This window comes from Nothoprocta perdicaria, unplaced genomic scaffold (genome assembly GCF_003342845.1).
Source record: "Nothoprocta perdicaria isolate Ctin4 unplaced genomic scaffold, notPer1 scaffold_13, whole genome shotgun sequence".
Taxonomy (NCBI): domain Eukaryota; kingdom Metazoa; phylum Chordata; class Aves; order Tinamiformes; family Tinamidae; genus Nothoprocta; species Nothoprocta perdicaria.
In genome coordinates this window covers 992634-1017837 of record NW_020454427.1, presented here as the reverse complement: position 1 = coordinate 1017837, position 25204 = coordinate 992634, and the positions used below count along the sequence as shown (strand labels likewise).

The window sequence follows — 25204 nt, the reverse complement described above, 5'->3', positions numbered from 1 at the left end:
TTTTTTTTTTTACCCTGGGTGAAGTTGAAAGCGGTGCTTGGCGGAGAGTGACTGTAGCTGAGAGTGGGTTTGTATTTTTGTTGCACCGTTAGGTTTTGCAAGGAGCAGCGATGAAGAGGAAGCTGGCGCCCTCGGAGATGCAGTTGGTGCTTCTCGTTTTATTGGTGTGGCTGCCAACAAGGTGAGCGGATGTTTAATTTTGATATTCTCTATAAACATGTATGTTATGATCTGCTTGTAAGGGTAAGCTTGTGTGTGAGGCAGTCGTGTATAGTAATATGATATCAAAATCTCTTCTAGCTGTTCAAATACAATGAATATTACATAGTTTCCAGAGCAAATGCTGTGGGAGAAGGTACAAGGAACACTATACATCTAATGGATTTTCCTTGAACAGTTTGAAAATTGATGTTTTGTTTTACTATTTGAAAGGAAGCTGTGGTTTTAAATGCTTTAATTTAGAATTAGGATCTTAAAGATTTAGTAGGGCAGTGGTATCACTATTAGTCTCTACTATGCATGTTTTTTTTTCATGCAGATGAAGAAATAGATTGTCATGAAGTCCAATAGCAAGTCATAGTCTCTAAAATAATGCCGACATTCTTTTAATACGTCTTGCCTTTTTTTGGTCTTCTTTTGGTCAACGTAACAGAAATCAGAATGATGCTTAAGCTTTAAACCTCTAGGTGGAGATAGCATACAACTTCACAGTCACATATGATAAGACAATAGCCTCATTTATTAATCAACTTTTCTTACGTTGTTTCAAGWTATCCATTTCTCAAGTAAAAGCATCGTAGAAAGTAATTTTAGTCACGTAGTTTTATGTTGCCCATAATCCCTAAACATGCAATCAGTTGTAGTTTGTGGCTTCTGTTCACTTAGTTTGGTCTTAYTGCCTGCCGGCTTTTCCCGTATGGGAAGGGTCTGAAGTCACCCAATTCAAGTTTCCTATGGTAGGAAATGCCCACATTTATTTTTGTCTGTTACTTATTTGCCAAAATATTGAGAGGAATTGTGTTTTCCACACAATGTGGAAAAAAATTGTGTTTTCTTTATGTCCAAGTATGGTGCAGTATTAGTTGAGTCACAGTGGGCCCAATCCTGCAAACCTAACTCGTGTGAGTAATTTCACTGACGTCAAAGGGATTACATGCGTAATTATAAGGGAGTTCATGCCTGAGTAAAGTTTGGGGGATTACGCCCTAACAACGATGCCATCATATGAACTGTTTTTTGGTGGTATCTTAACTTCAGAAACTATTACTTAAAAAAAGGAAGCTTATAAAATGGCAGAGACTTCCAGTGAAGCAATACTATTTAAAAATCAAAAGATGAAACATCTAGTAATTACTGTCAGTAGTATCCTCATCGATAAGTGTAAAATCATGGATGATGTTTTGATAATTGCTTTATAAGTATCTGATTTTTATTGATCCTGTGGGATGTATCATGGAAATAATAGACTGCAATGATTTACATTTAAATACTTCCTCCATGCTGTTGAATTGAAAACCAATATTAAGCCCCATCTGTGTTTGTTCTATAGTTTGCTTTAAAAAAAATCTCTTAAAGCTATTTTTGATCTAGAAGAAATCACGCTTGTTTTCATGGCATAGTTAGTCATTCAAAATACCTTGATTGTTCAATTACTGACGATAAATACTTGAAAATCTCTTATGAGAAATATCAGCCGGCTGGAAAAGGTTTAAATGACATGTGTGGTAGCATATGAGGCTTTGCTTCTCTGGTATTAACGTGCAGATATTAATAAGATAGACAAGCTAATTCATTTCMTGTACGTGATATCTAAAAGTTATCGGCTCAGGAACACTTGTAGACATGGGCTTTGTGCACGGGAATGGTCCCCAGTGCGTAAAACCTTTCATTTGGATATCCAGGTCCAGGTGGACTGTTCAGCAGTGCAACTGGCTGGAAAGCAGATTCATGTTCCAATCCCTGCTGTTTTCCAAAGAGATGTGTCCCTTGAAGCCTGTAACATGTCCTTCTTCATAATCTATAGATTCTTCCTGACATTTCATTTATGACTTTTTTTTTCTATCCAACTTGTACAAGGTTTTTCCACATCTGATGGAAAAGGGGTAATGCTTTTTATAATGAAGTACCATTTTAGAAATAGAGGCTACCCACAGCTATCCTGCAGCTTGCTAATCAGCATCACTGTGCCCACCCACCAAATACTGACATCAGAGGACTCCCTGAGCATAATCACTGGAGTTTTCCCTCCTGTTAGTAGGTCTGGTCATGTACGTTATATGACCATTGGGTGGAGGCAAATCCACAGGATTTATGCAGAGAAAGAGCATATAGAGGTGAGGGCAGACAGGATAGAGCTGGAAGGAGACAGCTCTGTATGGGGGAACTGAGCTTACAAGCCAAGGAGTGACCTACCATGGAGCCCCGGAAAGCTCTTTTAGGCTTTGCATCTGCACAACTGAATGTGTTAGCAGAGCTTCAAGTAGCACCCAGTGGGATGCAGTGTGGATTAGAAGTAAAGGCTACCGCAAATTATTACCTGAGAATTTTAAACAGCATATCATAGGCTCTTAGGTTTCTGAACGTGTTACACGAATTCACAATTTATGTTTACTGTTAACTATGCCTTTCGTGTTAGAGGGTGGTGTGCTAATTTTTGAGGCTAATCTGCAATGACTGCATGCTGAGTGTATGTAAAGCRTATCTAGCACTTTGTAAAATATAAAATGTCCATTTAGATCAGTGCTGGCTGACTCGCTGGAAGACGAAGCTAAGAATAACATCACCATCTTTACAAGAATTCTAGACAGACTTCTGGATGGTTATGATAATCGYCTTAGACCTGGATTAGGAGGTAATAAAAACAATTAAAGGTTGATTTAAAAAATCAGGATTTAATGTTCAGCATTTGTTACYGATGCAGTAATATTTTTCCTTCAGTTTTTTTTTTTTCCCCTAACAACTGCTATGTATTTTGATCAATTATTTATAACTATATTCACCCAGTTGAATCATTTGAAGTTGGAAGAAGGTAATATCTGTGAACGGAAAGAAGGCACTTTCACATGTTTATCCTAAGTAAAGAGAAAAAAAATCTGGAGACTTAACATAGTAAATGAGAATGAGAACAAAAATAACATTCAGAGCTGTTCCAGKGAGGAAATCTTGGCTGAGCAAGGAATGCAGGCTTGATTCTCTGCAATGCGATGAGTGTATGTTTTCAGAAGTCTACACGTGTGTTTTGTTTGTGGTGTCAAATTTGCATTTTAGATCCATTCATTGTCCCAGTAAATTCACTGGGAATGTTGTATGTTTCACRTCATAGGAATTAAGATTGGACTTACAATTAATACTTTCTGTGTATTTAAATGCATTTGGACATTACAAAAAACAATGGAACTAATGCAGGGAGAGGTCACTGGACTCTTGTKCCATGACTGTCAGTTGTTTTTCAAAATACTGGTTTTCATGTTCACTTTGAAGCTGTATCTTAGCTCATATAAATAAGTAAGCAGCAAATTTAAACAGGAGTTGGTTTTAGGAGTGTTACTATGCAGAATGATTTGTATGATATGGGCAAGGGCAGAATATCTTGATTTTTGAAAACATTTTGTATTCTGCTATGATTAATTTATCATTTATACTTAATACCTAACAAATAATTTACAAATTGATAATAAAACTATTATTATTTATAATGTTTTGGATAATTGTAATTTTCAACCTAGGTACTGTTTCAGTGTGCTGAAACTAAGAATAGTACATAATTCTTCAGATCCATGCAGGCTCCTGTTGGTTTCTCTAAGATCAGATCCAAAGCTGTAGATCTGTTCTAACTTCTGTGGGAATACTTTTAACAGCTCCATTTGACTAGATAAAGAATTAGTTAATCTTCACAGTTTTTGATCAACGCTATTCCATCCCAACCTGTGGCTCCTTTGCCGGCACCTGACACAGCATAAAGTGGGAGCTGGCACAGGCTGGCAACAGCTCTCTCRGTGCATATTATTCTTAACGTGAGGTTTTCAAATCTGTGTTCTATACAGTCGAGTTTTGTGAAGTACTGTATATCAAAAGGCTATTTTATTTAGATGATCCATAAAAAGAGGCATACAATACTGTAGATAGATGTGAGAATCTGTWTGGTGATGCTTTCATGGTGATTCTCTTTCTCTGCAAAATACCCGATTTGAAGAACATACTGTGCCTTGCAGGTGAACTGTAGAGATATGTTATATAATAAAACTTAAGTTAAATTTGGAGGGCTTGTTTATAAAAAGGAAAATGCCATTTAATGGCAGCAATCTGAAGGTCCTTTGCGTATCAAGCCTTCTGAACATTAAAATTTATATTGTTGTGTACATGAATTTAGAAAACTGTATTTATGGTGGATTTTTATTTTATTTTCCAAAATTTCAACTTTAAAATACTTGTTTTCCTTTTCAAGCCTCATAGCTAATCAGAATATACTTTAGGAGCATAAAAATTAAGGAATTAACAGCTGCTTGGTATTGGCATACATGGCAATCAACCCATGCACAACATAAGTGAAATTAAACTATATCATGCATATTAAACTGTGATTAATCGTAATCTGCAAGAATACTTCTGTTGCCAATGGACAGATTCTGATAGTTCAAAAGATTTATCTAATTCAGTAGTGGTAAGGTATGATATGAAATGTACCAAACAGCACTTTTATAGATAATTCTTACCGATTATGTAATTTCTTATGTCAGGATTTTTTTTCTTTGTTAACATGTACTCTGAAAAGAAAGAAAGAAAGAAAGAAATGTTTGGTGATTGAAGTCTTATCTGCCCCTTTTTTTAAAAAAATAAAAACACAGTGTGAATCCTGATAGTTTGTTTCTAAAAGTGTTCTTGCAGACTACTGTATTTTGACCATGCCACATGTCATTAATATACTCGGGTTCATTTAYGTTAAAGGTATATTTATATGAGTTTAAGTAATTCCTTTGAAACCAGTAGAGTACTGACTTTGGCACTGCAGCCTGCATTGTGCCACTATGCATGTATGACTGAGATAACAATCTGGTATGACATGTGCTAGAACAGAAATAGTCCAGAATCTGAGATGAATTCTTTTAAAGTCTCCGAAAGCAAAAGTTACTCACCAGCACACTTTTACCTCATGTATTTTCAGAGATCTCTTATATCAAAATCTACTTCACCATAGAGAAATATTCACCTCAAATATATATATCTATATATTTCTATTTTATATATATATATATATATATATATATATAAATATATATATATATATTATAAATATATATATAAATATATATATTTTTATATATATATATATATATAAAAAATTTTTAGATTAGCACTGGATATTTTAGTTAACTACTGACCAATGCAGTGCATTAGGTGGAAACATATAGACTCCTTCAAAGCCTGGGTATGAAAATCTCCTTAGGTCTGTTTGGGAATTTATTCTTGAATTTATTCTTGTATTTGGGGATAGATTTATAATTAATTTTACTGGAAAACTTGTGAGTACTTTCAGTGTGTGATTGATGCTTTAATAAGATATTGGTCTACTTTGAAACTGAGAGCTATTTCTTGTATATTATCAGGGTACATTTGAACTTTACTGTTACTAGATCTGTTGCAAAATCAGTTTTGGCTGTTGAAAAGTCATCATAGCAGCTGGCATACTTGAATGAGGTATGAGCACTCCCGTGATGCAGTAGCCTGCAAAGTAGGTGTGGGCAAGGAAGACAAGACACTGCACTGTCCCCTGAAGCCAGAGACATCTCCTATGCATTAGATAACTCTGAAATCTACTGGGTAGATACGAATAGGAATGAGACTATTCAAAGTGGGATTAAAATTCCTTGTATTTATATTACACTAATCACTGGGTTGTAGCTGGAACATTCTTGACTAGACTGTCGTTTYGGAGAGGAGGTCTTAAACATCCAATCCAATTTTTGTTTAGATATCAAATAAATTACAAGTTTTGGTTTCAAAACAAGTTCTGCATGTTATTAGCACTGATTTGTATGAAATGGTCATGCAAAATGACAAGTCATACAGAGGATGATTGTTCATTATTTTCTTAAAAATCATGAAGGAGCTTTATCTATATGCTGTAGTATTTGCAAGAYGTTTAGGATAGCACAAATCCTTTGTCTTCATTAGTTTATAGAAAAAGCAGTCCACAAAACACGGACACTAAAACTAGGCAAGGCGGAAAAAAAGGAGACTTAGGATTTTTAAACAGGGAGACAATGGAATGTTGAAGTTGAGGTACAGCAGCATTCACATCAGAAGGTGATTGAATTGTCTCTGTCTTTTGTCTGCTTTCCCCTACCCTATCAGCAGACATGATTAAAGGAAATAGGGACAAATAATTTCTTGATATTCTTGTATATTAGGTATATCAGCAATAACAATATAAAATGTATTTTTTTAACTTTTTTTTTGAACTGTTACCTCTTTTGAAAGATGAAAAGAAGGAAAAGAGATGAGATGGAGACACTGCTAGGGTTTTGGTATGCTGGATGCTTTGGTAGTCTGATTATCTCTATTAGCTATTGATCCTTTTTTCTTCTAAATACTTGAAATGGCTTTTTTTCTATCAGCTGTTGTATCAGTTCTACTCATCCAAATTTAGCAAACATAATTCAATACAAGACACAATTGGAAAAGACGAATTTACATCTTGAAAAAATGTCRTGGGGAGTTACAAAGAGAAGTAGACTTCATTGTATAAGGGCCACTGTCTAAATGCCATATTGACATTAAAGGGAGCTGCACATATTTATCTTGTTTGAGTGTCTTTCCACAAACTGTGGTAAGTCTCAGTCGCTATAGGAATGTCATTCTGTTTGTAACTAGTGAGCTTAATGTTGGCTACGCAAAAACTCAAGCATATTAGACAGCAGATGAGTGAAAACTGGATGCCAYCATGGTTGAAGACTCTGCCTCTGCTGCAAGGTGACTCTCACATGTTTTGATTGCGTTAAACAAGAATCTCCATTAGCTTTCAGTTTCAGACACACTGAAATCTTTTTCTCTCACAATATTTTATAAATGGATTCTGCAGGAAAAATGAATGGAATAAGGAAGATTATTGCTGATTATAGCTGTCTGAGGGATGGTGAGCAGTRAGCACTTAGATCTTTGCAGGAGTGCAGAGGAATAGAATTGGTGTAATAGTGTAGAGCATCAGGTTCAGTGATTAAAAGCGTGTGATGTGCTTATCAGTATGAGCTGGAGAGAGAAAAGTATTTTCTCACAGGAATTTATTTTCTAGATTTGAACAACTATTATATACATTTATATCAAAAGTTCATGTGTTTTCAGTTGCTAGAGAACAAGACCATCATCATAATCTGGAATATGCTAAATTTAGGACAACATATTTATATATCTCTGTGATTCAGAGAGTTTTCTATCAGCTTCAGAAGCATTTGCAGCAGTTTTAGCAGTCCCCCAGCYGGAGTTTCAAAACTTAAGCAGTGTTTGTCAGCCTCATTCTGCATAGTACAAATTCCCAGCAGCCTCATGGAAGGTCCTTGGGTTATTTTTCTTGTACAACCCTAGGATGCCTTTGCTGCTATTTTAAAYAGAAAAAGGTGCAGTGCCCCTGCTTAGTATATTGTGTATGTGTGGTTGCTACTGGGTTCTCTGCCCCAGTTTGATCATTTAGAGAAGATAATGCCTCTGAGCACTGAGCAGCCATGAGCAGCCCCCGTGCTTGCTGRAAGCACACTACCGATATCTGCTGCTTATGCTGGCCTGCAAAGGCCAGCAAACTACACTCACTCTTTTCTCATCATGCTTATCTAAGTCTACTTATCATACAAACATGCTGAATTAGTGGTTGGCTTTTTTTTTCTTTTTTCTCTTCAGCTCCAAGAAAGCTACAAGAAGATAATGCAGATTTCTGTGTTCAGTCTCTCCTACCATTTTAGAGGTCATTGTAAATCAGGTTGACAGGATGCTTTAATTGTTCAAGTGAGATTWGGTGGGCTCAAACCACTTGGCCTTTATTCAGATATACGTCTGTTTCAGATCATTTACAAACTAGTTGAAATGTGAGTTAATATCCAAGTTCTAATAACCTATATCCAAGGCCTTCCACTGTTGACTGCTTCCCGCTGATATCTGTTAACATTTTGCATAAATCTTGTAACCAGTTTGCTATCTGAAATGTAAAATATTTTTCACTAAGGTTGACTAAGGTTTAGTAGGTAAGTACCAGAGGATTATGCTGTTATCTTTTCAAAATTTTGATTATTCTTGTGAAATGACAGTGTTTTGCATCACCTGAATTGAATATATCATTACTCTTTATACAATCTGACTAACTCTGTTAGCTTTTCAGAAATGTTTAAGCACACTGGAAATTAATCCAGAATATGTTTTGGAGGCTTTAATGGATTTTATGGATTTCTATTTGGATTTTACCCGAGCATAAAGTGCATTTAAAATGTGAAAATCAAAGTGTACCTTGCTTACACYGAGAAAAATGTTAGTCATTCTGTAGCAACCAAGACCTATTTCATAGAACAAAATAATATTCAAGTTTACATTGAAAGACAGACTTACAAAAAAGCGCAGAGAAATCCTTTAATGTTTATTGCTATCGTTGCATCCAGGTGTAGTATATTCATTTTGGTATGTGCTTTGTATAGGAGATACAGAATTTATGCATTTTAAATCTTTATGTAATAATGTATACTCAAGTAGGGTGCTAACTAAAGAGATTAAGAAGGAAGGAAGCAATGGAAGTCTCTTACTGTGGGGTATAAGCACCTAAAGGAGTTAAAAAGCTGTCTGAGAAAAACTGTATTAGTAGTAGTTAATAAAAGCATGGATGCTTTGTGAATTTTTTWATTTTGATTTACAGGATATATTCAATATTTGGAATACTTCACTCAGAGAAGTGTATCTTGAAGTATAGAATTTTTGTGCAATCTATATCTTGAGAGGCAGTCAAAACTTGACAGAAGATGACCTGAGCAGTCTGATCTATCTTCATAGTTGGTTCTGCTCTGGACCAGATGACATCTAAAAGGTTCTTTCTAAAATGAATTATTCTAAGATTCTATAATCTACAAGGCATTTCTAAGCATTTTTGTGGTGAATGTTTGGTGAAAGAAATAGTTTTAGAATAGGAATTCTGGACTATGTAGCTGAACAGAAATATCTGTGTAAATGAGCGGCTGAAACCAACTGAGAACAGCAAAATATTATTCATAAATCAGTACAAAGAAAAAAAAAGTCATAAACAGGTCTGGGAAAACCCAGAGGATGGGATCTTTTCCTGTGGTATTTGCTGTGGATTTTCTAAGATGCAGGAGAAGCTGAGACTGGGCAAATCAGTTAAAAATGGCTGCAGCCATCTTTAGTTCCCTTCTCACCATAATCTGAAGTCTTGAAAAGGGTTAAATATGGGAGAAGAYAGTATTTTAGAGAAGGTGCATTGTATTTCATTAAGTGGTCCTTAGTTGATTTTGTCATCATTAAATAAAACACATAAGAAATGTTTTTCTGGGAACTAATTGTATTTGAGGGGAAAAAATAGTGTTAGTAAAGCTGTATTGAAGTCTGTGACTGTCCCTTACTGGACTGTGAATACTGAAACACTGAACATTCTGCCCTTCTGAAGTATTTTTTTGAGAGAGGTCTTCCTTTTTTCTTTCTTGTATAGTTGCTTCTCTTCCTTTCTGAATATCTATTTAGTTAYATAACTACTTCATGTTCCTCACTACTGTATTTTACACATTCTTCTTTAAAAAATTCGTTTTGACCAAAATTCAGTCCACTTSCCTTACTCCATCTAAATATAGTTTTCCCCAAATCCAGGCCAGACTTGCTACCTCGATGCAGCTCTGTCTAATTTTGCATTTTGTGTAGTATGAATCCCAGAGCTTCCTCCCCTCCTCCCAGGTACAGTTGCTTACATCGAACCGCCTACCTGAAAGATTTCATATTTAATGTTAGTAATCTGGAGAGCTGAAAAGTGAACATCCTTCTTCAATCACAGGCTACATGGCCTTCCTTTTGTGCTGTTAAAATTTTATTTCTGCTGTTGATCTGTGGCTGATCTGCTACTGTGGCAGTTCCCCATCTATGTATTAGTGCTTCTCTTTGCTTGAGCGCCACCATTTCATGAGCATTTTTTTTTTTACCAGAAACTTTTTCAATACACTGACTTGTGAATCCAGTTTCTAGAATTAGCAGCATGTAAAGTGAGAGGTGCTTGGTCAGCAAGGATCAAGCAGTTCTTAACTACCAGTCCGTTATGACTATATCTGCATTATAATTTTTACAGTATATGAGTTTGCATTAACTCTTGGTGCTGTGAGAGTAGCTCTTGAAGACTCCAAAAGGAAATAACGAGATAGATCATAACCCCATTTTTTAACAGACTGTCATTAGGATACTGTATGCTAAAGATGAAAATTTACAGATTTTTTTCACAGATCCCCAAGAAGCAGGGGAAAGGGCAGGAGGATAGGATGAAAGAGGTGGATAAAACAGTAATACTTAACACTGACTGCTTTTAAACTATTGGCAGATTAAGGCAGCTGCCTAATAATAGTTGCAAATACCATTGCAAACCTGCAAGTAGGATAACGAAATCAGTTTTAGCATTRTGGTATATGCATTTAAGTTTCTGACATTAATGTTTTTTCAACAATGAGTCATCTGTCTCAAAAACAAGTATAGAAGATGTATCAGAGAATGTTTTTCATTGCTGTACAATTCTGCATCCTAATAAAACATCAGCGGAAGATTTTGAATTAATACTGTCAGAAGTCTAATACATTTTAATGATAAGAATCAAAGCACTTTAATATGTCAAGATTAGCCTTTGAACACTTTTTATGTCTATTTTTTCAGGTTAATACACAAATTAAATTAATCACTACCCAAGAAACTTTTGTGTATCCTTGTCATCCTAATAATAGTTTGCTTTCCATGCAGAATGTGTCAGCATTGGGTTTCTGAAAATGTCTGTACATTGAGCAGGTATAATTCTGCTTACCTTCGGAAGTACTTTTGCTAATTGGGAACCATTTATGAGATTACTTGGTAGTGCAAGTCTCTTGAATATTATTCCATATTTGATTGCCATAATGTTTAGGGCTGTTTAAGAATAGCTAGCTCAGGGCAAATAGCTGAAGTTAGTCATCCTCTTCCCAGAAATGTTGTGCATATCAGAGCACTTACACATTTTATTAGTGTTGTAATAGTAAGACACTAGTAAGTTGTAATTTAGTAAGACATTGGATTTACTTATGCATTACACTATTTTTTTTTTCTGACTGTGTGTACATATTTGCTCCTGCATGTGCATTTCTTGGTGATCTGGAAGAGATCATGCATCCAAAATATTAGAATGGATCTTGTTCATGAAAAAAATGAATGACCCATGTTCAGTCTGCTTRGTCAACATTTTGTGTGAATTTTAARTAAAAATCTTACATATCTCTTAATCTTGTAATGCTACCACCGACAGAGTTGATCGCAATGCAGATTCAGTGCACTGGACCTCTAGCCAGCAATATGTTCTAGCACATAGTAATAAGAATCAATTAAAAATGATACATGTTTTGGGCATTACATGGTCCTTGCATGTCCATATATATTTCATTCCTTTTCATGAACACCATAAATTTATCAGAGAATGACTGTGAAAAAGAGGCAAACTTAACGTTCTAGTGAAGTAGGGTAAAGTATGGGAACTGTGATCCAGCACTCGGTGATAAAACAGGTAGTTGCCTGTAGGGCTCAGTACAGTGGTCAGACTTCCAGATCACAGAATTTCTAGTACAATTTTGACTTGAAAGAAGAGAGATTTTTACAAACGTCATATTCCAGATGGAAAAATTACTTCTAAATATGCCCTTTTTTGGTATTTTGATCTTTCCTGTGAACCTCATTTCCTGTCATGAGAGCCATCTGCGTGTTACCTTTTTTCAATATAATTCCAGAAATTCTATCTTCTTCATTAGTTATATACCTGAATGGCAGAAAACAATGTACCTTGTGTCTGAAAGACTGCCCTCTCRTTAGCAGTGTCTTATCTCTTTACTGGTCTCTATAAGAAGTAGAAGAAAGATAAAGCATGAGTRATGGCAGTCTGGGACATTCACTGCTTGATAATTGACAGGTCATTATTGTGGAAGAGCCTTATATCTGGAATTATTTGTTCTGGTCACTTCGTCATGCTGGTTCTCTCGTGCAGGAGAATTAATTGTCTTCTAAAATGTTCTGTCTTTTTTTTTTTTTTTAATCTTTCTTATTTATTTATTTTTTTTATTTTGTCTTCATGAGCCCATTTTCTGTAGTCCCAAGCTAATGGATTTTTCAGACTACTTCTGTCGGGATACTGGCAGTTAATATAGCCATTCTTTTCCATTACCTCTATATGCATGAGCTTTCAGCAGTGCACCAAAGGGCGAGAAGAAAGAAAGGGATAAAGAGGGTCTGCATTTGTCTTTGAGAATACAGAGGTGTTTTGAAGGGCCAATTCCTGATCTGAATGTGCCAGCCTAATGGTTTAGACATTTTCTCCTGACAGTCTAAGGACAATTGCAGATGCTTTTTTTTTGTAGGTCATTTAGATTTTTCACAATTTATAGGCTCACTGAAAGAAGGATGAAGTTCTTCCAGGTGAGACAAGGCTGAGGAACAGGTGTAGTGTGGAGTATATGACTGAGAAAAAGCTAAAAGTAGAGCCTTGAAGTCAGTGCTGCCTTGGTATTAATCCTTTGTCATGCTGAGAACATGCCATGGCATTTCATTTACTGCCCTTATTCTATCCACAGTTTTAATCATGTGCTGAACAATGAACTTCTTTTTAGCAGACCTTTTAATTTAAACTTGGTAGTACATTGCCTTGTACAGTTTCTGAACAAAAGGAGATATATCCTCATAGGAAAATAAATAATGACAAGAAGGGAGAGATATAAATGCCTGTGGTTTGAGATAAGGGAATGGTCATGTCCTTAATAGTCCCTTCCAATCTGCTGGATGCTAAAAGCTGTCAGAAAATTCCCAGTTTTATTACCAGGCATTCTCTCTTTTGTTGRCCATAAGAAAAATGAGCAGATAATCTTATTTGCTACAGAATAACTTGTTAATTTTAAAAAAGCTAAACTATTATTTTAACATAATTCTGTGGTTCTGTGGTATTTCCTGTCCATGTTCTCATGAAGTCATTGTATATGCTTAGAGGAATATAGACTTTAAGAAACTGGGTGATACACATTGTAATTAAACTCATGTTAAGTAATATATCTCAGAAAAAAAAGCRCTTTTGTATAACTAAAAAGGTTAGTTTAATATTAAAGAAGATTATTTTCCCCAATATCTAGAGAAGCCTAAATAGGTTCTGAAATTCCCATAYGCAACCAGAAGGGAAATCACTTGTCACAGCAACCATAAAGGACAGATTTGAGGCTGCTTAATCCAAGCTCCTGGGAGTGTGTTACAGAGGGAGGCTCTGGAAACACAGCTAACGGTAAAGTATCTTAGGGATGTTGTGGTGGCTTAACTGTGAGACCGAGTCCTACACTACACTCCTTGTAGGCACAGAACACAGCCTTAGTAGAAGACTTTACTATTAGATAAGAAAAGAGTAACTGATAACTGGTTAACAAAGGAAGATTTTTAAAAAGATTGCTGTGTTGCTCTTCAATTAATTAGCTCATTTGCTATTAGCTTTACCTTGATTTAAATATTAATATGATTCTCTGTTGAGAGAATCCATTAACTGGTTTGTCAGGACTCTTGCTTTGCAAGAAGCCTATTATCCGTGGTCATCCCACAGGGGGGCCTGTAGAACGAAAGAACGCTTAAGAGTAAAAGTAGGCAGCTTGGCAGCAGTGGGGACTTKTGCTGTGTCCTGAAGCGCTTAACTCTGCTCCTCTTTGCCTGCATTTCAGCAGCTGCAGGGATCAGGGAAGTTAGGAGTCCCTTCCTGTTCTCATGGCAGGCAGGAGTCCCACCCTGCCTGGGCACTCCTGGTGCTAACATAAAAGCAACTCCAGCTGTTCAGTAATTCTACACAGTAACCTTTTTGAAAGTGCATTTATTAGAATAGTCTGGATAAAGATTAGCTTCATGTACTTCATAGTTATTTTGCCTGGCTTAAAATAGGAACTTCGGGCTGGTTGATAAATGGATTAAAATGGCGTCTAGYTTTTTTTAGAGGTTTCTGTAATTGCGGTCTCTTAATCTTCTGAAGTGCTATTTTAGAATTTCATACAGCATTACCTAAAAAAAATCTGAGACTCCTTCTGCAAAGAGTATGTTATGAGTTCCCGCTAATATGCAGCTCTACTAGATGAAGGCTCTGCTTTCTTTACCAAAAGGAAACAGAACTGTAGCTGAATTTTTAACAACTGTGTGACCTAGGACTATAATAGCCATGTACTATACACAGGCATTTAAATTAGTCTTTCTGAAAGGTCCAGCATTTTCAATACTTTCCTAAATCTGTTAGTCCCCAGAATAAGCATTTGGACAGTGCCTGTTTTAACTTGGAAAAATGGTGTTCCCTGGAAGGATGAAATCCTTTGCACGTACTGACAATTCTGTGATCACTCTGTTGTGTCACTATGAGTCCTGCAGCCATCTCACATGTTCCGAGTGCTGCAGTAAAGTCACTTCTGATGCTTTTCTAGTGAACTATGCCAAAATTGTTTTGGAATGTGTGGGAATTTCTGGGAGGGCAATGAAGGAGAGCCATCTCTCAGCTTGTACTTTCATCAAAGCGTGGATCTGTTTGGCATAAGCCAAAGTTGCCCCTGTAATCTACACAAATGTAACCTACAGAAAATGCAACCTACAGAAAATGCAGGCTGACTAGCCCTTGTTGGAAGGATACCTGAGCTTAAGAGGAAATGGGGAAGAAGGAGATAAGCTATCAGCTAAAATTGAGTCAGGAGCCACCATGTAGTAAAGACTTTTCGTAAAATGTCCAGATTTGGCCGCTACATGACTTCAAGAGAAATCTGAAGCTGGACTTTAAAAAGAAACCTGAAACTGATTTTTTTTTAAATGATCCTTTTTTTTTTTTTTTTTTTTTTTTTTTTTTTGTGGGTAGATATGTTTTGATGTTTTGAAACACAGAAGGGGGTGGCTGAGTGAGTGTATCTAAAGGGATGACGTGGATGCTTTGGCTTGGAATAATGCACAGAGATGAAACCCACAATTACCCTACAGGGTGATGCAGCAGAGTGTGACATGCTGTTCTGTATCTTTAAGTACCAAAGTCCTCACATGTACATGATAAAAATAAAAGAAGACCAATGAATGTGAATTTCTAAAATCACATTGGTTTGGGAACCATTCTGCCTTATTTAGATGTTGTAAAGCAACACATGTAAAGCACATTAGATGGAATTGTGGTTGCATGACAAAAAAATGCAGTTGCACGAGAATAGCAAGTTTGCCATCCCTCGTTGGGCAACGTTGCTGTTTCAGATTAGTCCCAGAGGCTGCTCCTTCCATTTTCAGGTTTGAGTGGGGCTGTCTTATTCTTTAAAGGGTGTTAGGGCCGTTTTAGCTTTATCATTTTCGTCCAGTTGATCTAAACAATGCAGTAATCTCAGTTGTTACTCAGTTGGGTTATTAGATGGCTGCCTAACTCTTCCTGTCCTCATATCCGCTATGGTGGATGAAGGGAGAAGGTGTAATGCTGATGTTTTATTTTTATTTGAATGCCATATTCCTTTGATTCCTTCCATATATATTTATTTTACTTCTACTTTTTAAGTAATCCATGTCAGTAAGAGCATGTTTCTTCCAATCAAACACTTCTATGTTTTAGTTTTCACTTCCATGTTTCTATAGGATTTTTTAAGTATGTCCAACTAAGGATTGCTCGTATTTGTTATTTGTTTTAGAGATGGCTTCTTTTTGTATGTGTGAGGATGTAGTGAGAAGGAAACAAATGGAAATTTGATGAATGTCATGGTAGTCTTACTTGTGAGAGAGAGCACCACACATGAACCAAAGTTACTATGTTTCAGGGGTTGTTTAGACCATGAAGATGAGTTTTTCTAAATAGGACATGTTTCCTGAGTTCTTGAAAGGCATGGATTGGCTTTGTACAAATAATTAGGTATTTAGCAGTGTCTAAAACTTAGATCTGCCACATCCCGTGAGCACTGCTAGGCTGTGGAATCAGTCTCTTGCTTGAAATTTGTAATTATTTATAGTTTGAGGAACTTGTTGGGATTTGGTTGAGAGCCAGTTCTCTGAGCTGCTTGGCAGCATTAGGGCATATGGATAGTTCTGCCCTAAAATGGAAATAAAAGCAGCCAGGGAATTTTAGGTATTTACAATGTTAGGAGTTTGAGGCAATGGAGGTTTCAAGCAGGTGTAAATGCGAAATTTAGTAATTACGATCTGGACCACAGAGACTTTCAGATTAACATTTATTTAAGTGGAAGCTTGGAGCTTAAGTAACTCTGCRGAGCTTCTCCAGTATTCTTAAAGGGATAACTGGGCATCAAAGTCCTTCTTTAATCCTACCCTTCAGTGACTTTCTCAAACCTGAGTAGATAGCCTATGATAAAGTTAAAATTGCACCTCAAACTCTTACTTGTATCCAAAGCTCTCTAGCCACAGGACCTTTGGGAATTATATTACATTTTATYTCTTGAAATAATGAGGTTTGCAAATAAAAAATGTTGGTAAAGCATGAGAGAGGCAAAAAATATCAAAGATAACATTTATATAGGGATCTCTATTCTTTAAAAGATGAGATCTTTTAAAGATCTCATCTTTTTGAATAGAGTTAAATCCAAAATCTRATTTGGCATATTTAAGTAAACATTATCTAATACATGTAGATCTATCACTTAGTACAGAACTATTATTTTTTATTTGCTAGGTGGAAATAGTATCCTTAGTTTTTACCAGTTTCCGTTACATACAGGGAGAAATCTGAGCATTAATTATGGAAACATGTCACATTATGTGAATTGCAGATATGCCTACACTTCATTTCATGCATGCACATTTCGATAGTAAACTACATTATAAAAGACCTCAGCTCACCTAAAAACATATGTGAAAATGTTTTCCCATATCATGTCTTTCACTACAGAAAGAAAGGATGTTGCAGTCTAAGCTAAATGCTTTTTCTAGGCTAGTGTGTATTTCCTTTCTGTTCAAAAGACTCACTGATCTCTAAAGGTACAGCTACTTTTAACTGAAAGTTTGTATTATTATTTCATTATTTTACTTTTTAAATTATTATTATAATTTTTTTCTCATTATTTTGCATGTCAAGTTTAATTTCCTGCTATTTTGGACTTGCTTTGTTCGAATTCAAAATCATACTTTTGTGAAGCAACCAAAGCACCAAATGGGCTCATGCACAAGACCAGTTAGTGTAAGTGACATACTGGTGTTTATTTCACGGACGGTGAGGGGCTGCCCAGCTTCATGAGTTCTCCAAGCCTTCGGAGAGTCTCTGATATTAATTACATGGGACTCTCCATTTGCTCTGTGATATGGTGTCTGTTTATAGACCTGAGCTCTTCAAATGGAAATCAATTTGGGTCTTTAAGCCTTCTGTCTTTCTCCAGCRTATTTCCTCCTCCTTTCTTCTGATTTCCCACTAGTGTCCTGCTAAGTGATTAAGACTGGGCTTCTAGCACAATTAGAATAAAACTTCACAGTTATCTTTAATCAGTCAGTTGTTTCAGGATAAAACTAGCTGAGAGCACATACTAGTTTCAGTCAGTGCCATGATAAATCAAACACAGAGCCTGATTCAGATCCCATTTATACCAAAGAGAATCAACTGAGCAAATGTTGTCAGTAACCCTAGGTCTTGTTGTGGTAAGCACTCTACCTACACTTTGTTAGAAGTTTGAAAGAGAAATTTAGTTATGGCTCATATTAAGAAATTGTTTTGTGGGTAGGTCAGGAATAGTGAGGCTTTTGGTAGTAGAGCTATGATATCAAGGAGAGAAGCAAATTTCTTCACACAAAATCCACTTCAGTTGATGAGTTGAAACTATTTATGTCTGCACATGTAGATATAACATAACATTGTGATATAACATAATGGATAACAATTGAAGAAGCTGAGTAATTGGATAGTTAAAACTGTCCTGTGAAGCACCAAAACAGAATATAGACAAGAGTAGGCAGAATGGTATTTTGAAATAYTTTGATTTCTATGGATTTTGCTACTCCTGTGGCTCCACATTTTGTGACTTCTGCTCTCCTTCGTTCCCCTTCAGCTAGAGAGTGTCTTTAGCTGTCAACAGACRTGCTAAGGAGCTTGTCAGTTAAGGGCAGCATGTTGAGTTGGGACAGTGTTGGATTAAGGGCAGCATGTTTAGTTGGGACAGTGTTTGATGGATTAAGGTTTCGGCAGCTTCACCTGTGCAGTTTTTGGCTTGTATTATGAATGACGATTTCAAGGCCTTTGGGCCAAGCATGTCCTTAGAGACCACATTACAATGTCAAAACAATGTCAATTCCTGTTAAATAGTTTTCATAGCAAGAAAATTGAAGTACTATCAAGCTTTTGACAGTGCTTCCACAAAAACTCAGAAATTCTGAGTTAAGGCTCCCACAGCTCTCCAAACTTGGCCTCCTCTTTTATTTTTTGTTGACATAATTAATAAACAGTGTTTCATTTTCACATTTTTTTGCATGTTGTAAAAGGCTTTCAATCAAGTTACAGCCTTGCAGTGTTCTCCTGAGCACAGCAGCAGTGCTGTCCTGAGCATTTATTCTACAATAAACGTAATGTTTGTAAAAGAAAGAGAAATTGTTTCATGCTATGCTCTAGAATTGTGTATGTATATTTCAGAAGGCATGTGCCACTAAGACGTATTTTTCATATTTTTGGAGTGCCTCAAGCAGACTGGCTTTTATTTTAACTGTCAAAACCATGGACCTACAGCTTTAGTTTTGTTGACTAGAAGTCTAAAAAGGAAAATAAAAATTCTGAAAATAATTTGGACACATATCCAGCTTCCTGCAAATGAACAGCTGGAACCTTGCTGCTTTTTCACTCTGMATTCAGAGTTGGTTACTCCCTTCTCCTCTTTTTTTTTTTTAACCTACCTAGAACCAGCCATACATATTTTGGTCCTGTTCACTGTGAAAAATTTTGTAGAGTCCTTTAGTGATGAGAACTGTGATAATTTTCAGATTTGAGAAATATTCAAAAGATTTGTTTCAAGAAATATAATTCTTCTTCAAAATTCTCCATGGAAGAGCTCTCATGTGTCTGAGCCTACCTGTTTATCTGCCCTGGATCATGAATGCTGGGACCCTGGGTGCTGCTTTAGTGATGCAGGCAGATTGTGAAAGGACTTAAGAAAACCGAAAAGTTTTGAAAACTGCCTGGCAGGCAGTATTGCAGAGGAACTCCTTCAAAATTGAATTGTCTCTCTGGAAATGTCCAAATTTGACAAATCGGTAAACGCTGATGAAGAACCTTTTCATCTGACTTTTTTGGCCATCTGTATTATTCATTCTGTGATTGATTTGCAGTGCAGCCWCTCCAAATTCCCTTCCAAGCAGTTACCTTCAGCTGAGCCAGCTCTTCTGCTGGAGGACAAACCAGCAGGACCTCAGACCATCAGAACTGTTATCTCGGCAGCACGAGAGGTTTCATGGTGGAATGAACCAAGGCACTGGACCAACTCTTAAGTTTTGGACTTCTAATTTTTGACAAGCCAGTGACGGTGACATTGTCCACTGTGGGTGCTTGATGTTAGGCAGCTGAATCCAGAATTGACAAACAAACAGGCTCGCTTCATGTTATTTACACTTTACTAAATCTTTTGGCCTCAGTTTCCCTAGTAGGCAAAAAACATGAAGATAATAGAACTGTTCTCTTCAGAGAGTACTTATTGCAATTAATATTTGTAAAATCCTAAGTGGTGCTTAAACACACACCAAACCTTCCAGAAAAGATAGATTAGAATCTATAAATCCCCTGTAACCTGGTATATTTATTGCTTTTCTAATATATATATATATATTTTTTTGATACTGATATCCTGACAGATCACATAAGGAAAGGGAAAAAGAAACCTTGGGAACATGAACTGGGTAACTGCTGCTATCCCTCCTTCTAGGCTGTGTATTTCTTCATCTCTTTATTCTTAACTTTCTGACTCTTTCCTGTCAGTTTCATTTTGACTTCCTTCCTTTTTTTTTTTTTTTTTTTGTGAAACTGACCTCAGTTAAATTGGATAATATTTCTCTTTCAACGGTGCTATGTCTAAAGTAAGTTTTTGTTTGTTTGCTTTGTTTGTTTGTTTTAAGCTTTTGCTGAATTTAAGAGCATCTCAAATGTTGCCGGAATCCACATGCCATATTCTGCACCAGAGACTTTTCTTTTGCATAAGGGAACCATCGGGAACGTAAACTCTACTCTTATCTTTCCCTGGTGTGTCTTAGTTCATTTACTTTGTTTAACCTTCCAGAACAATTATTCACAATAACTCGAGAGCTCCAAAAAGCTCCCAAGTACAACTGACCAAGTCCTGTCCTCCTCYGTGAAAGATTTCTCTTCTATAAAATGGTCAGGCTTTCATAATTTTGGGCACCCATTGACTTAAGCACTTTTGGAAATCCAGCCTTTTATTTAGATGTTTACATGTAGATTGCAGTAGAAGAATTTAAGGATTAAGCTGAAGAAACCGCCCCCCCCCCAAAAAAAAAAAAAAAACCAGACGTAAACTTAATTTTATACACAAAAGCACATACCTGTTTTGTCTGGCCCATTTGTTAACAATGTACTCTTACGGCTTTTGCAYAAATACTTATGATCTAGAATTGTTTGAATCTTCAGAGAATTAGGGGGGATGAGTTGTGTTATAAAAAGAACTTTAAAGACGGTGTCTGGTGAATGAATTCTAATCAGAAAATACTTCTGAAGTTGTGTTTTCTGCCCCTCATCTCTGTTCAGTATCTAGTTACTAATGAGATAGGATAAAATGTATATTTCAATACAGGCATTTTTGTCTTGCAAGATGAAAGCTGGAATATTTGTTGCAAATAATGAAGTTCACTTTTTTTTCTTTATTGGTATYGATTATGCAACCCTGAGTTCAGAATTGTAATTCACATGAATCTTTCTTGTAACAGTAGGTAAACTAACAAGAGAAGGAGCAGATACGAGGCTCACACTGCTAACATAATATCTGGATTATTTGAAGACTTGCGGTTTTTAGCTTTATTCTTCCCAAAGGATCCATTTTCTTGTATGTAGAATAGGTAGACAGTTAAAAAATGTGCAGAATTTTCACAACAAATGGGCAGGAATAAAACATACCAACTCTTCCTCTATTTTTCTGTGTTTTTTGCGTTTCCTTTTACATTTTCCTTTGTTCTCTTTTCTTTTGCTCTTCCTTCAGTCATCTCATCACTTGTAACCTGTGTGGTTTGTTCTTGTTGATTGCCTTTTTTGGCAACCTCAAAACTCTGTTTCAAGGTATTCTGCTCTCTTCCTACACTATCTACTCTCATTTGTGGAAGAGCAGCCTGGTGGAGCCTGGATCATTCAGTCAGTAAGAACTCTCGTGTCGGCAGAGGTCAACTGGTTGCTTTGAAACTCCTTGCTGTCACCAGTGGCTGCAGCTGTGCAGGTTTAAGGCAATTTTGGCAAAAAGRAGTAAAGATATATTACTACCATTTSTATCCWTTCCTRAGGCTATCAGGGCAGATTCCAGTGCTCTTACACGGACTGAAGTTCTGATCTTAGGGCAGCCAGAAATAAAGCTATTGTAGCTGTAGATTGCATGCTGCTGCTGCTGCTTCCTCCCATCCATTTTCCCCTCCTCCAAGTTTTGATCCTTGGAATATCCTTGGAACTCCAAGGGTAATGAGGATCCCTAATCTGAAGTATTGAATGTATGGCCAATAAGACAAATCCACTGTTGTAACAGCTTTCAGCTGCTTGTTGTAGTCTRTTTGCCCTTCCTCAGCACTGTCTTCACTGCTCATTTCTGATGGAAATATGGATCCAGAAGGTTGTAGAACTAATATGATTGCAATACATGGAGTATTTTCTAATTGAGCTCAAATGCAAGGCAAACCTAAAGTCTTCATGTTTTGTAACTTATTATATGCCAATCCTAAAGGCATTCTCATATGCCAAATAAAAATATGTCAAGTGCAAATAAGTCCTAACAATAGAGTGTGGTTACAATACTATGCTCCAACATGGTATTGTTTGGTAACTCTGTTTTTTGGGGGGACAGATTCAGATTTCCCACCTGAATTTGTTGCCTTTCTTGGAATTACTTCAGATTATAGCAGTATAATTGAATACAGCTCCCTGCTCTTGGGATTGTTTTCACTGTCAGTCGTACATTAACACTACTGTTTTGCTTTGAATTATAATTAAGATTGCCTGTTGTCACTGCAGTACAGGCCAAATTTCACAATTAGTCCCTGCAGCAGTGTTTTGCCCCCTGAAGAGTAATCTGTCTTGTCACTTTTCCATTTCATCTTAGCCTGTGCCAGGTGACCATTTGGAGACAGTAATTCTTTTTCTGGAGTCTCTCCCATGGGCATCATGCTGAACTGCATATGAGGTTTCCATACGATTTTCAGCCAGACCCACACTTTTTCCTTGCCGAATATTGAAACTAGTTTCATTTCCTATTGTCCAGTGATTTAACCTCAGTTTTGGAGTAGGAATCAACACTACAAGTACGTGCACCCTATGTCTGAGGTTATAACAGTCTCTATGAAATAAATAAGCACATCTCAGGATGGGCAGGGGAAGCAGGCTCTTTGAACTGTCAGGGTTACCTAAATGGCAGCACAGGAAGAGTCAGCCTTCACTTACTTGCTTAAGAAGTTTTAGAGGCAAAAAGAAGTAGAAGCAGTCCTGAGAAGAATGTGCTTTTCACTCGGAAAGACCCTGCTGAATCCTCATGTGTCCACTACTGAAGTGGAGAAGGAAGTGCAGGTTTCCTCAGGTGCTGGAAGGGGCCTTCACTTTCTGCAGCAGTTTGCAGGAAAGCTCTGCTTCACCCTGGCTGTGCGTGGGGTGCAGTTGTATCTCTCTGATGCTGCACTGCTCTCGGAGACGTCGTGTCCTTGTCTGGTGGCTGCTCTTTAGTCATGGTGAGCACCGCTGGATTCTCCCTGTTATAGAGCAGTTGTTGCATTATTGGTCCCTAAAATTACAAGCAAAATCTGTTTATGCAACATATTTGTGAAAGATAGCTTTTAACAATGTGCAAGCGGAAAAAGCATATAAGGTGCAGGTACTAAATGATGCTTGAATGTGTAGCAGTATTCATTTTAGGAAAGGAAAATTGCAGATAGTTGTATTGAAATTTTTACTTTTTTTTCAACCAATGACTGACTTTTAGGCAGAGAATTCCTTGTCTCGATAGCAGAGCTAGCAACAGCTGTTAGAAATTTCCTGCGAGTGAGTACTGTCCCTGTTAGCACATCATTCAATTTTGAGCCTAATTGAAAACTGAAGACAGAAAGCTCAGCAATTATTTTTCCCTACAGTATAATATTTAATATTCCGATTCCATGGCTGCCTGACTCCAATGATTAGGATGCACATTTTTTTATAGTATTTACAGTGCTACAACAATGTATCAGGAGCATCATATATCAAGGGAAGGAACTATTATGTTAAAACTTATGCCCCTTAAAAACATGCCCAGTTGAAATGTAGGGTGCTGCTGAACATTACTTATGGTGTCGTCAGTAATTGTACTGAAGCTTTTTCCTGTCTTTGRCTTTGAAAAAGCTATTCAGGATGAAGAAAACAGCACTGAATTAGAAAGGCTTTAACAGGAATGGCCTGCAACAGTAGAAATAATAGCTCTGCAACAATGGCATTTTATGTTTAGAACTGTACAGCTTTGTTAAGTGCAGGACAGTGAAGTTACTTTGCTGGTGCTGAAATGGGAAATATGTGTGCTCTTGCTGATGTTTGTATAGACCTTTCACCAAGATGAGCTACTCGACTACTCGTGTAAATAACCTCTGGTAACTGCAGAATAATTGGGTGAACTAGACATCACTTATATTTACAACACGATATTGGTTAAGAGAAGTAAAAAAGGATAGGAAATTGTTCATAATGCTCCATAATTTTATAGAGAGGGTTTGAAGAAGTGCCATTAGTTTAAAATGTTTACTTATTTTTTTTTCTTTTTATATCAGACAGTATTACTGAAGTCTTCACCAACATCTATGTGACAAGTTTTGGACCTGTTTCAGACACAGATATGGTAAGTTCATGAGTTCTTTGCTTGTGTGGTAAAAGATGTAATGTGATCTTCCTTTTAAAGTTCTATTCTGCTTATTCTGCTTTTACTTATTCTGAGCAATTTGGAAATAATTTCACTCAAGTCAGGAAGTGCCAAATCACAGGAGGTCCAAAGATAAGAGTCTGATTTATAGATCTGACATTATGAGTGGATTTGTATTAGCTGTTTAGTCTGGACAAGAAATGTGTCTTTGAAGTGAATCTTCTAATTATCCCCACTGGATTTGGTTTGTGGAGCTGTCTAAAATCTGCCTGTGAACCTGATTCCTTCTGAAACTAGAATGGAAAATGTACAGTAGGAGCACACCTAATGTAGCTAATAGTCCAAGAAGTCTGACTGGAGCTCGTCGGAAGTAAGCCTGAAATGTGTAGTTTGGAAATTGTGTCATCATTGTTGGCATCAACTCTGCATTTCTGCACATCTCCTTCATCTGTACCTTTGAGTAACAGCATTCTGGGGAAAAAAATCTACCAAAATAGTCAAATTGATATAAAGGTAGTCATCAATAGATTACTTTGTAAAGTGAATTTAGAAAGAAATTTCTGTGATAATAATGGATTAAAAAAAGATGCCTCAATAAAGCAAGATCATACGGTCTTATATTTTTAAAACCCCTAGAACTCCAGTGAATGTTATTTCCTTGAGTACCTAGGGCATTGATAGTCACTTGGGCTTTTAATGGCAACAGAGACCATTTAAATAAGATCCAGTGACATTAAAAAGAAAGAAACCTACAGTGTTGCTCTGGATCACAGCTTCTCATGAAAACAGCAATGGAAAATGGAAAAAATGGAGAGGCAAATCATATGCAGAGTAGGGAGAACTGGACTCATGGGAAAGATCTCTGAAAGGAAAAAAGGTAAGGACAAAGGAGTCTGAAAGTTAGTTAAGCTGCTCTTGTCGTTCTCTTCTGG

General features: G+C 36.7%; 1 protein-coding gene across 1 annotated transcript in view; it reads left to right on the top strand.

Moving 5' to 3' along the window:
- The first annotated feature begins 8 nt into the window (after positions 1-8).
- Positions 9-25204, top strand: part of GABRA2 (gamma-aminobutyric acid type A receptor alpha2 subunit) — a 49011-nt gene continuing 23815 nt past the window's right edge. The window contains exons 1-3 of the mRNA XM_026033567.1: positions 9-181; positions 2736-2851; positions 24184-24251. Coding sequence (XP_025889352.1) covers positions 111-181; positions 2736-2851; positions 24184-24251 — 255 coding nt within the window. The 5' untranslated portion in view covers positions 9-110. The remainder of the gene's footprint in view (positions 182-2735; positions 2852-24183; positions 24252-25204) is intronic.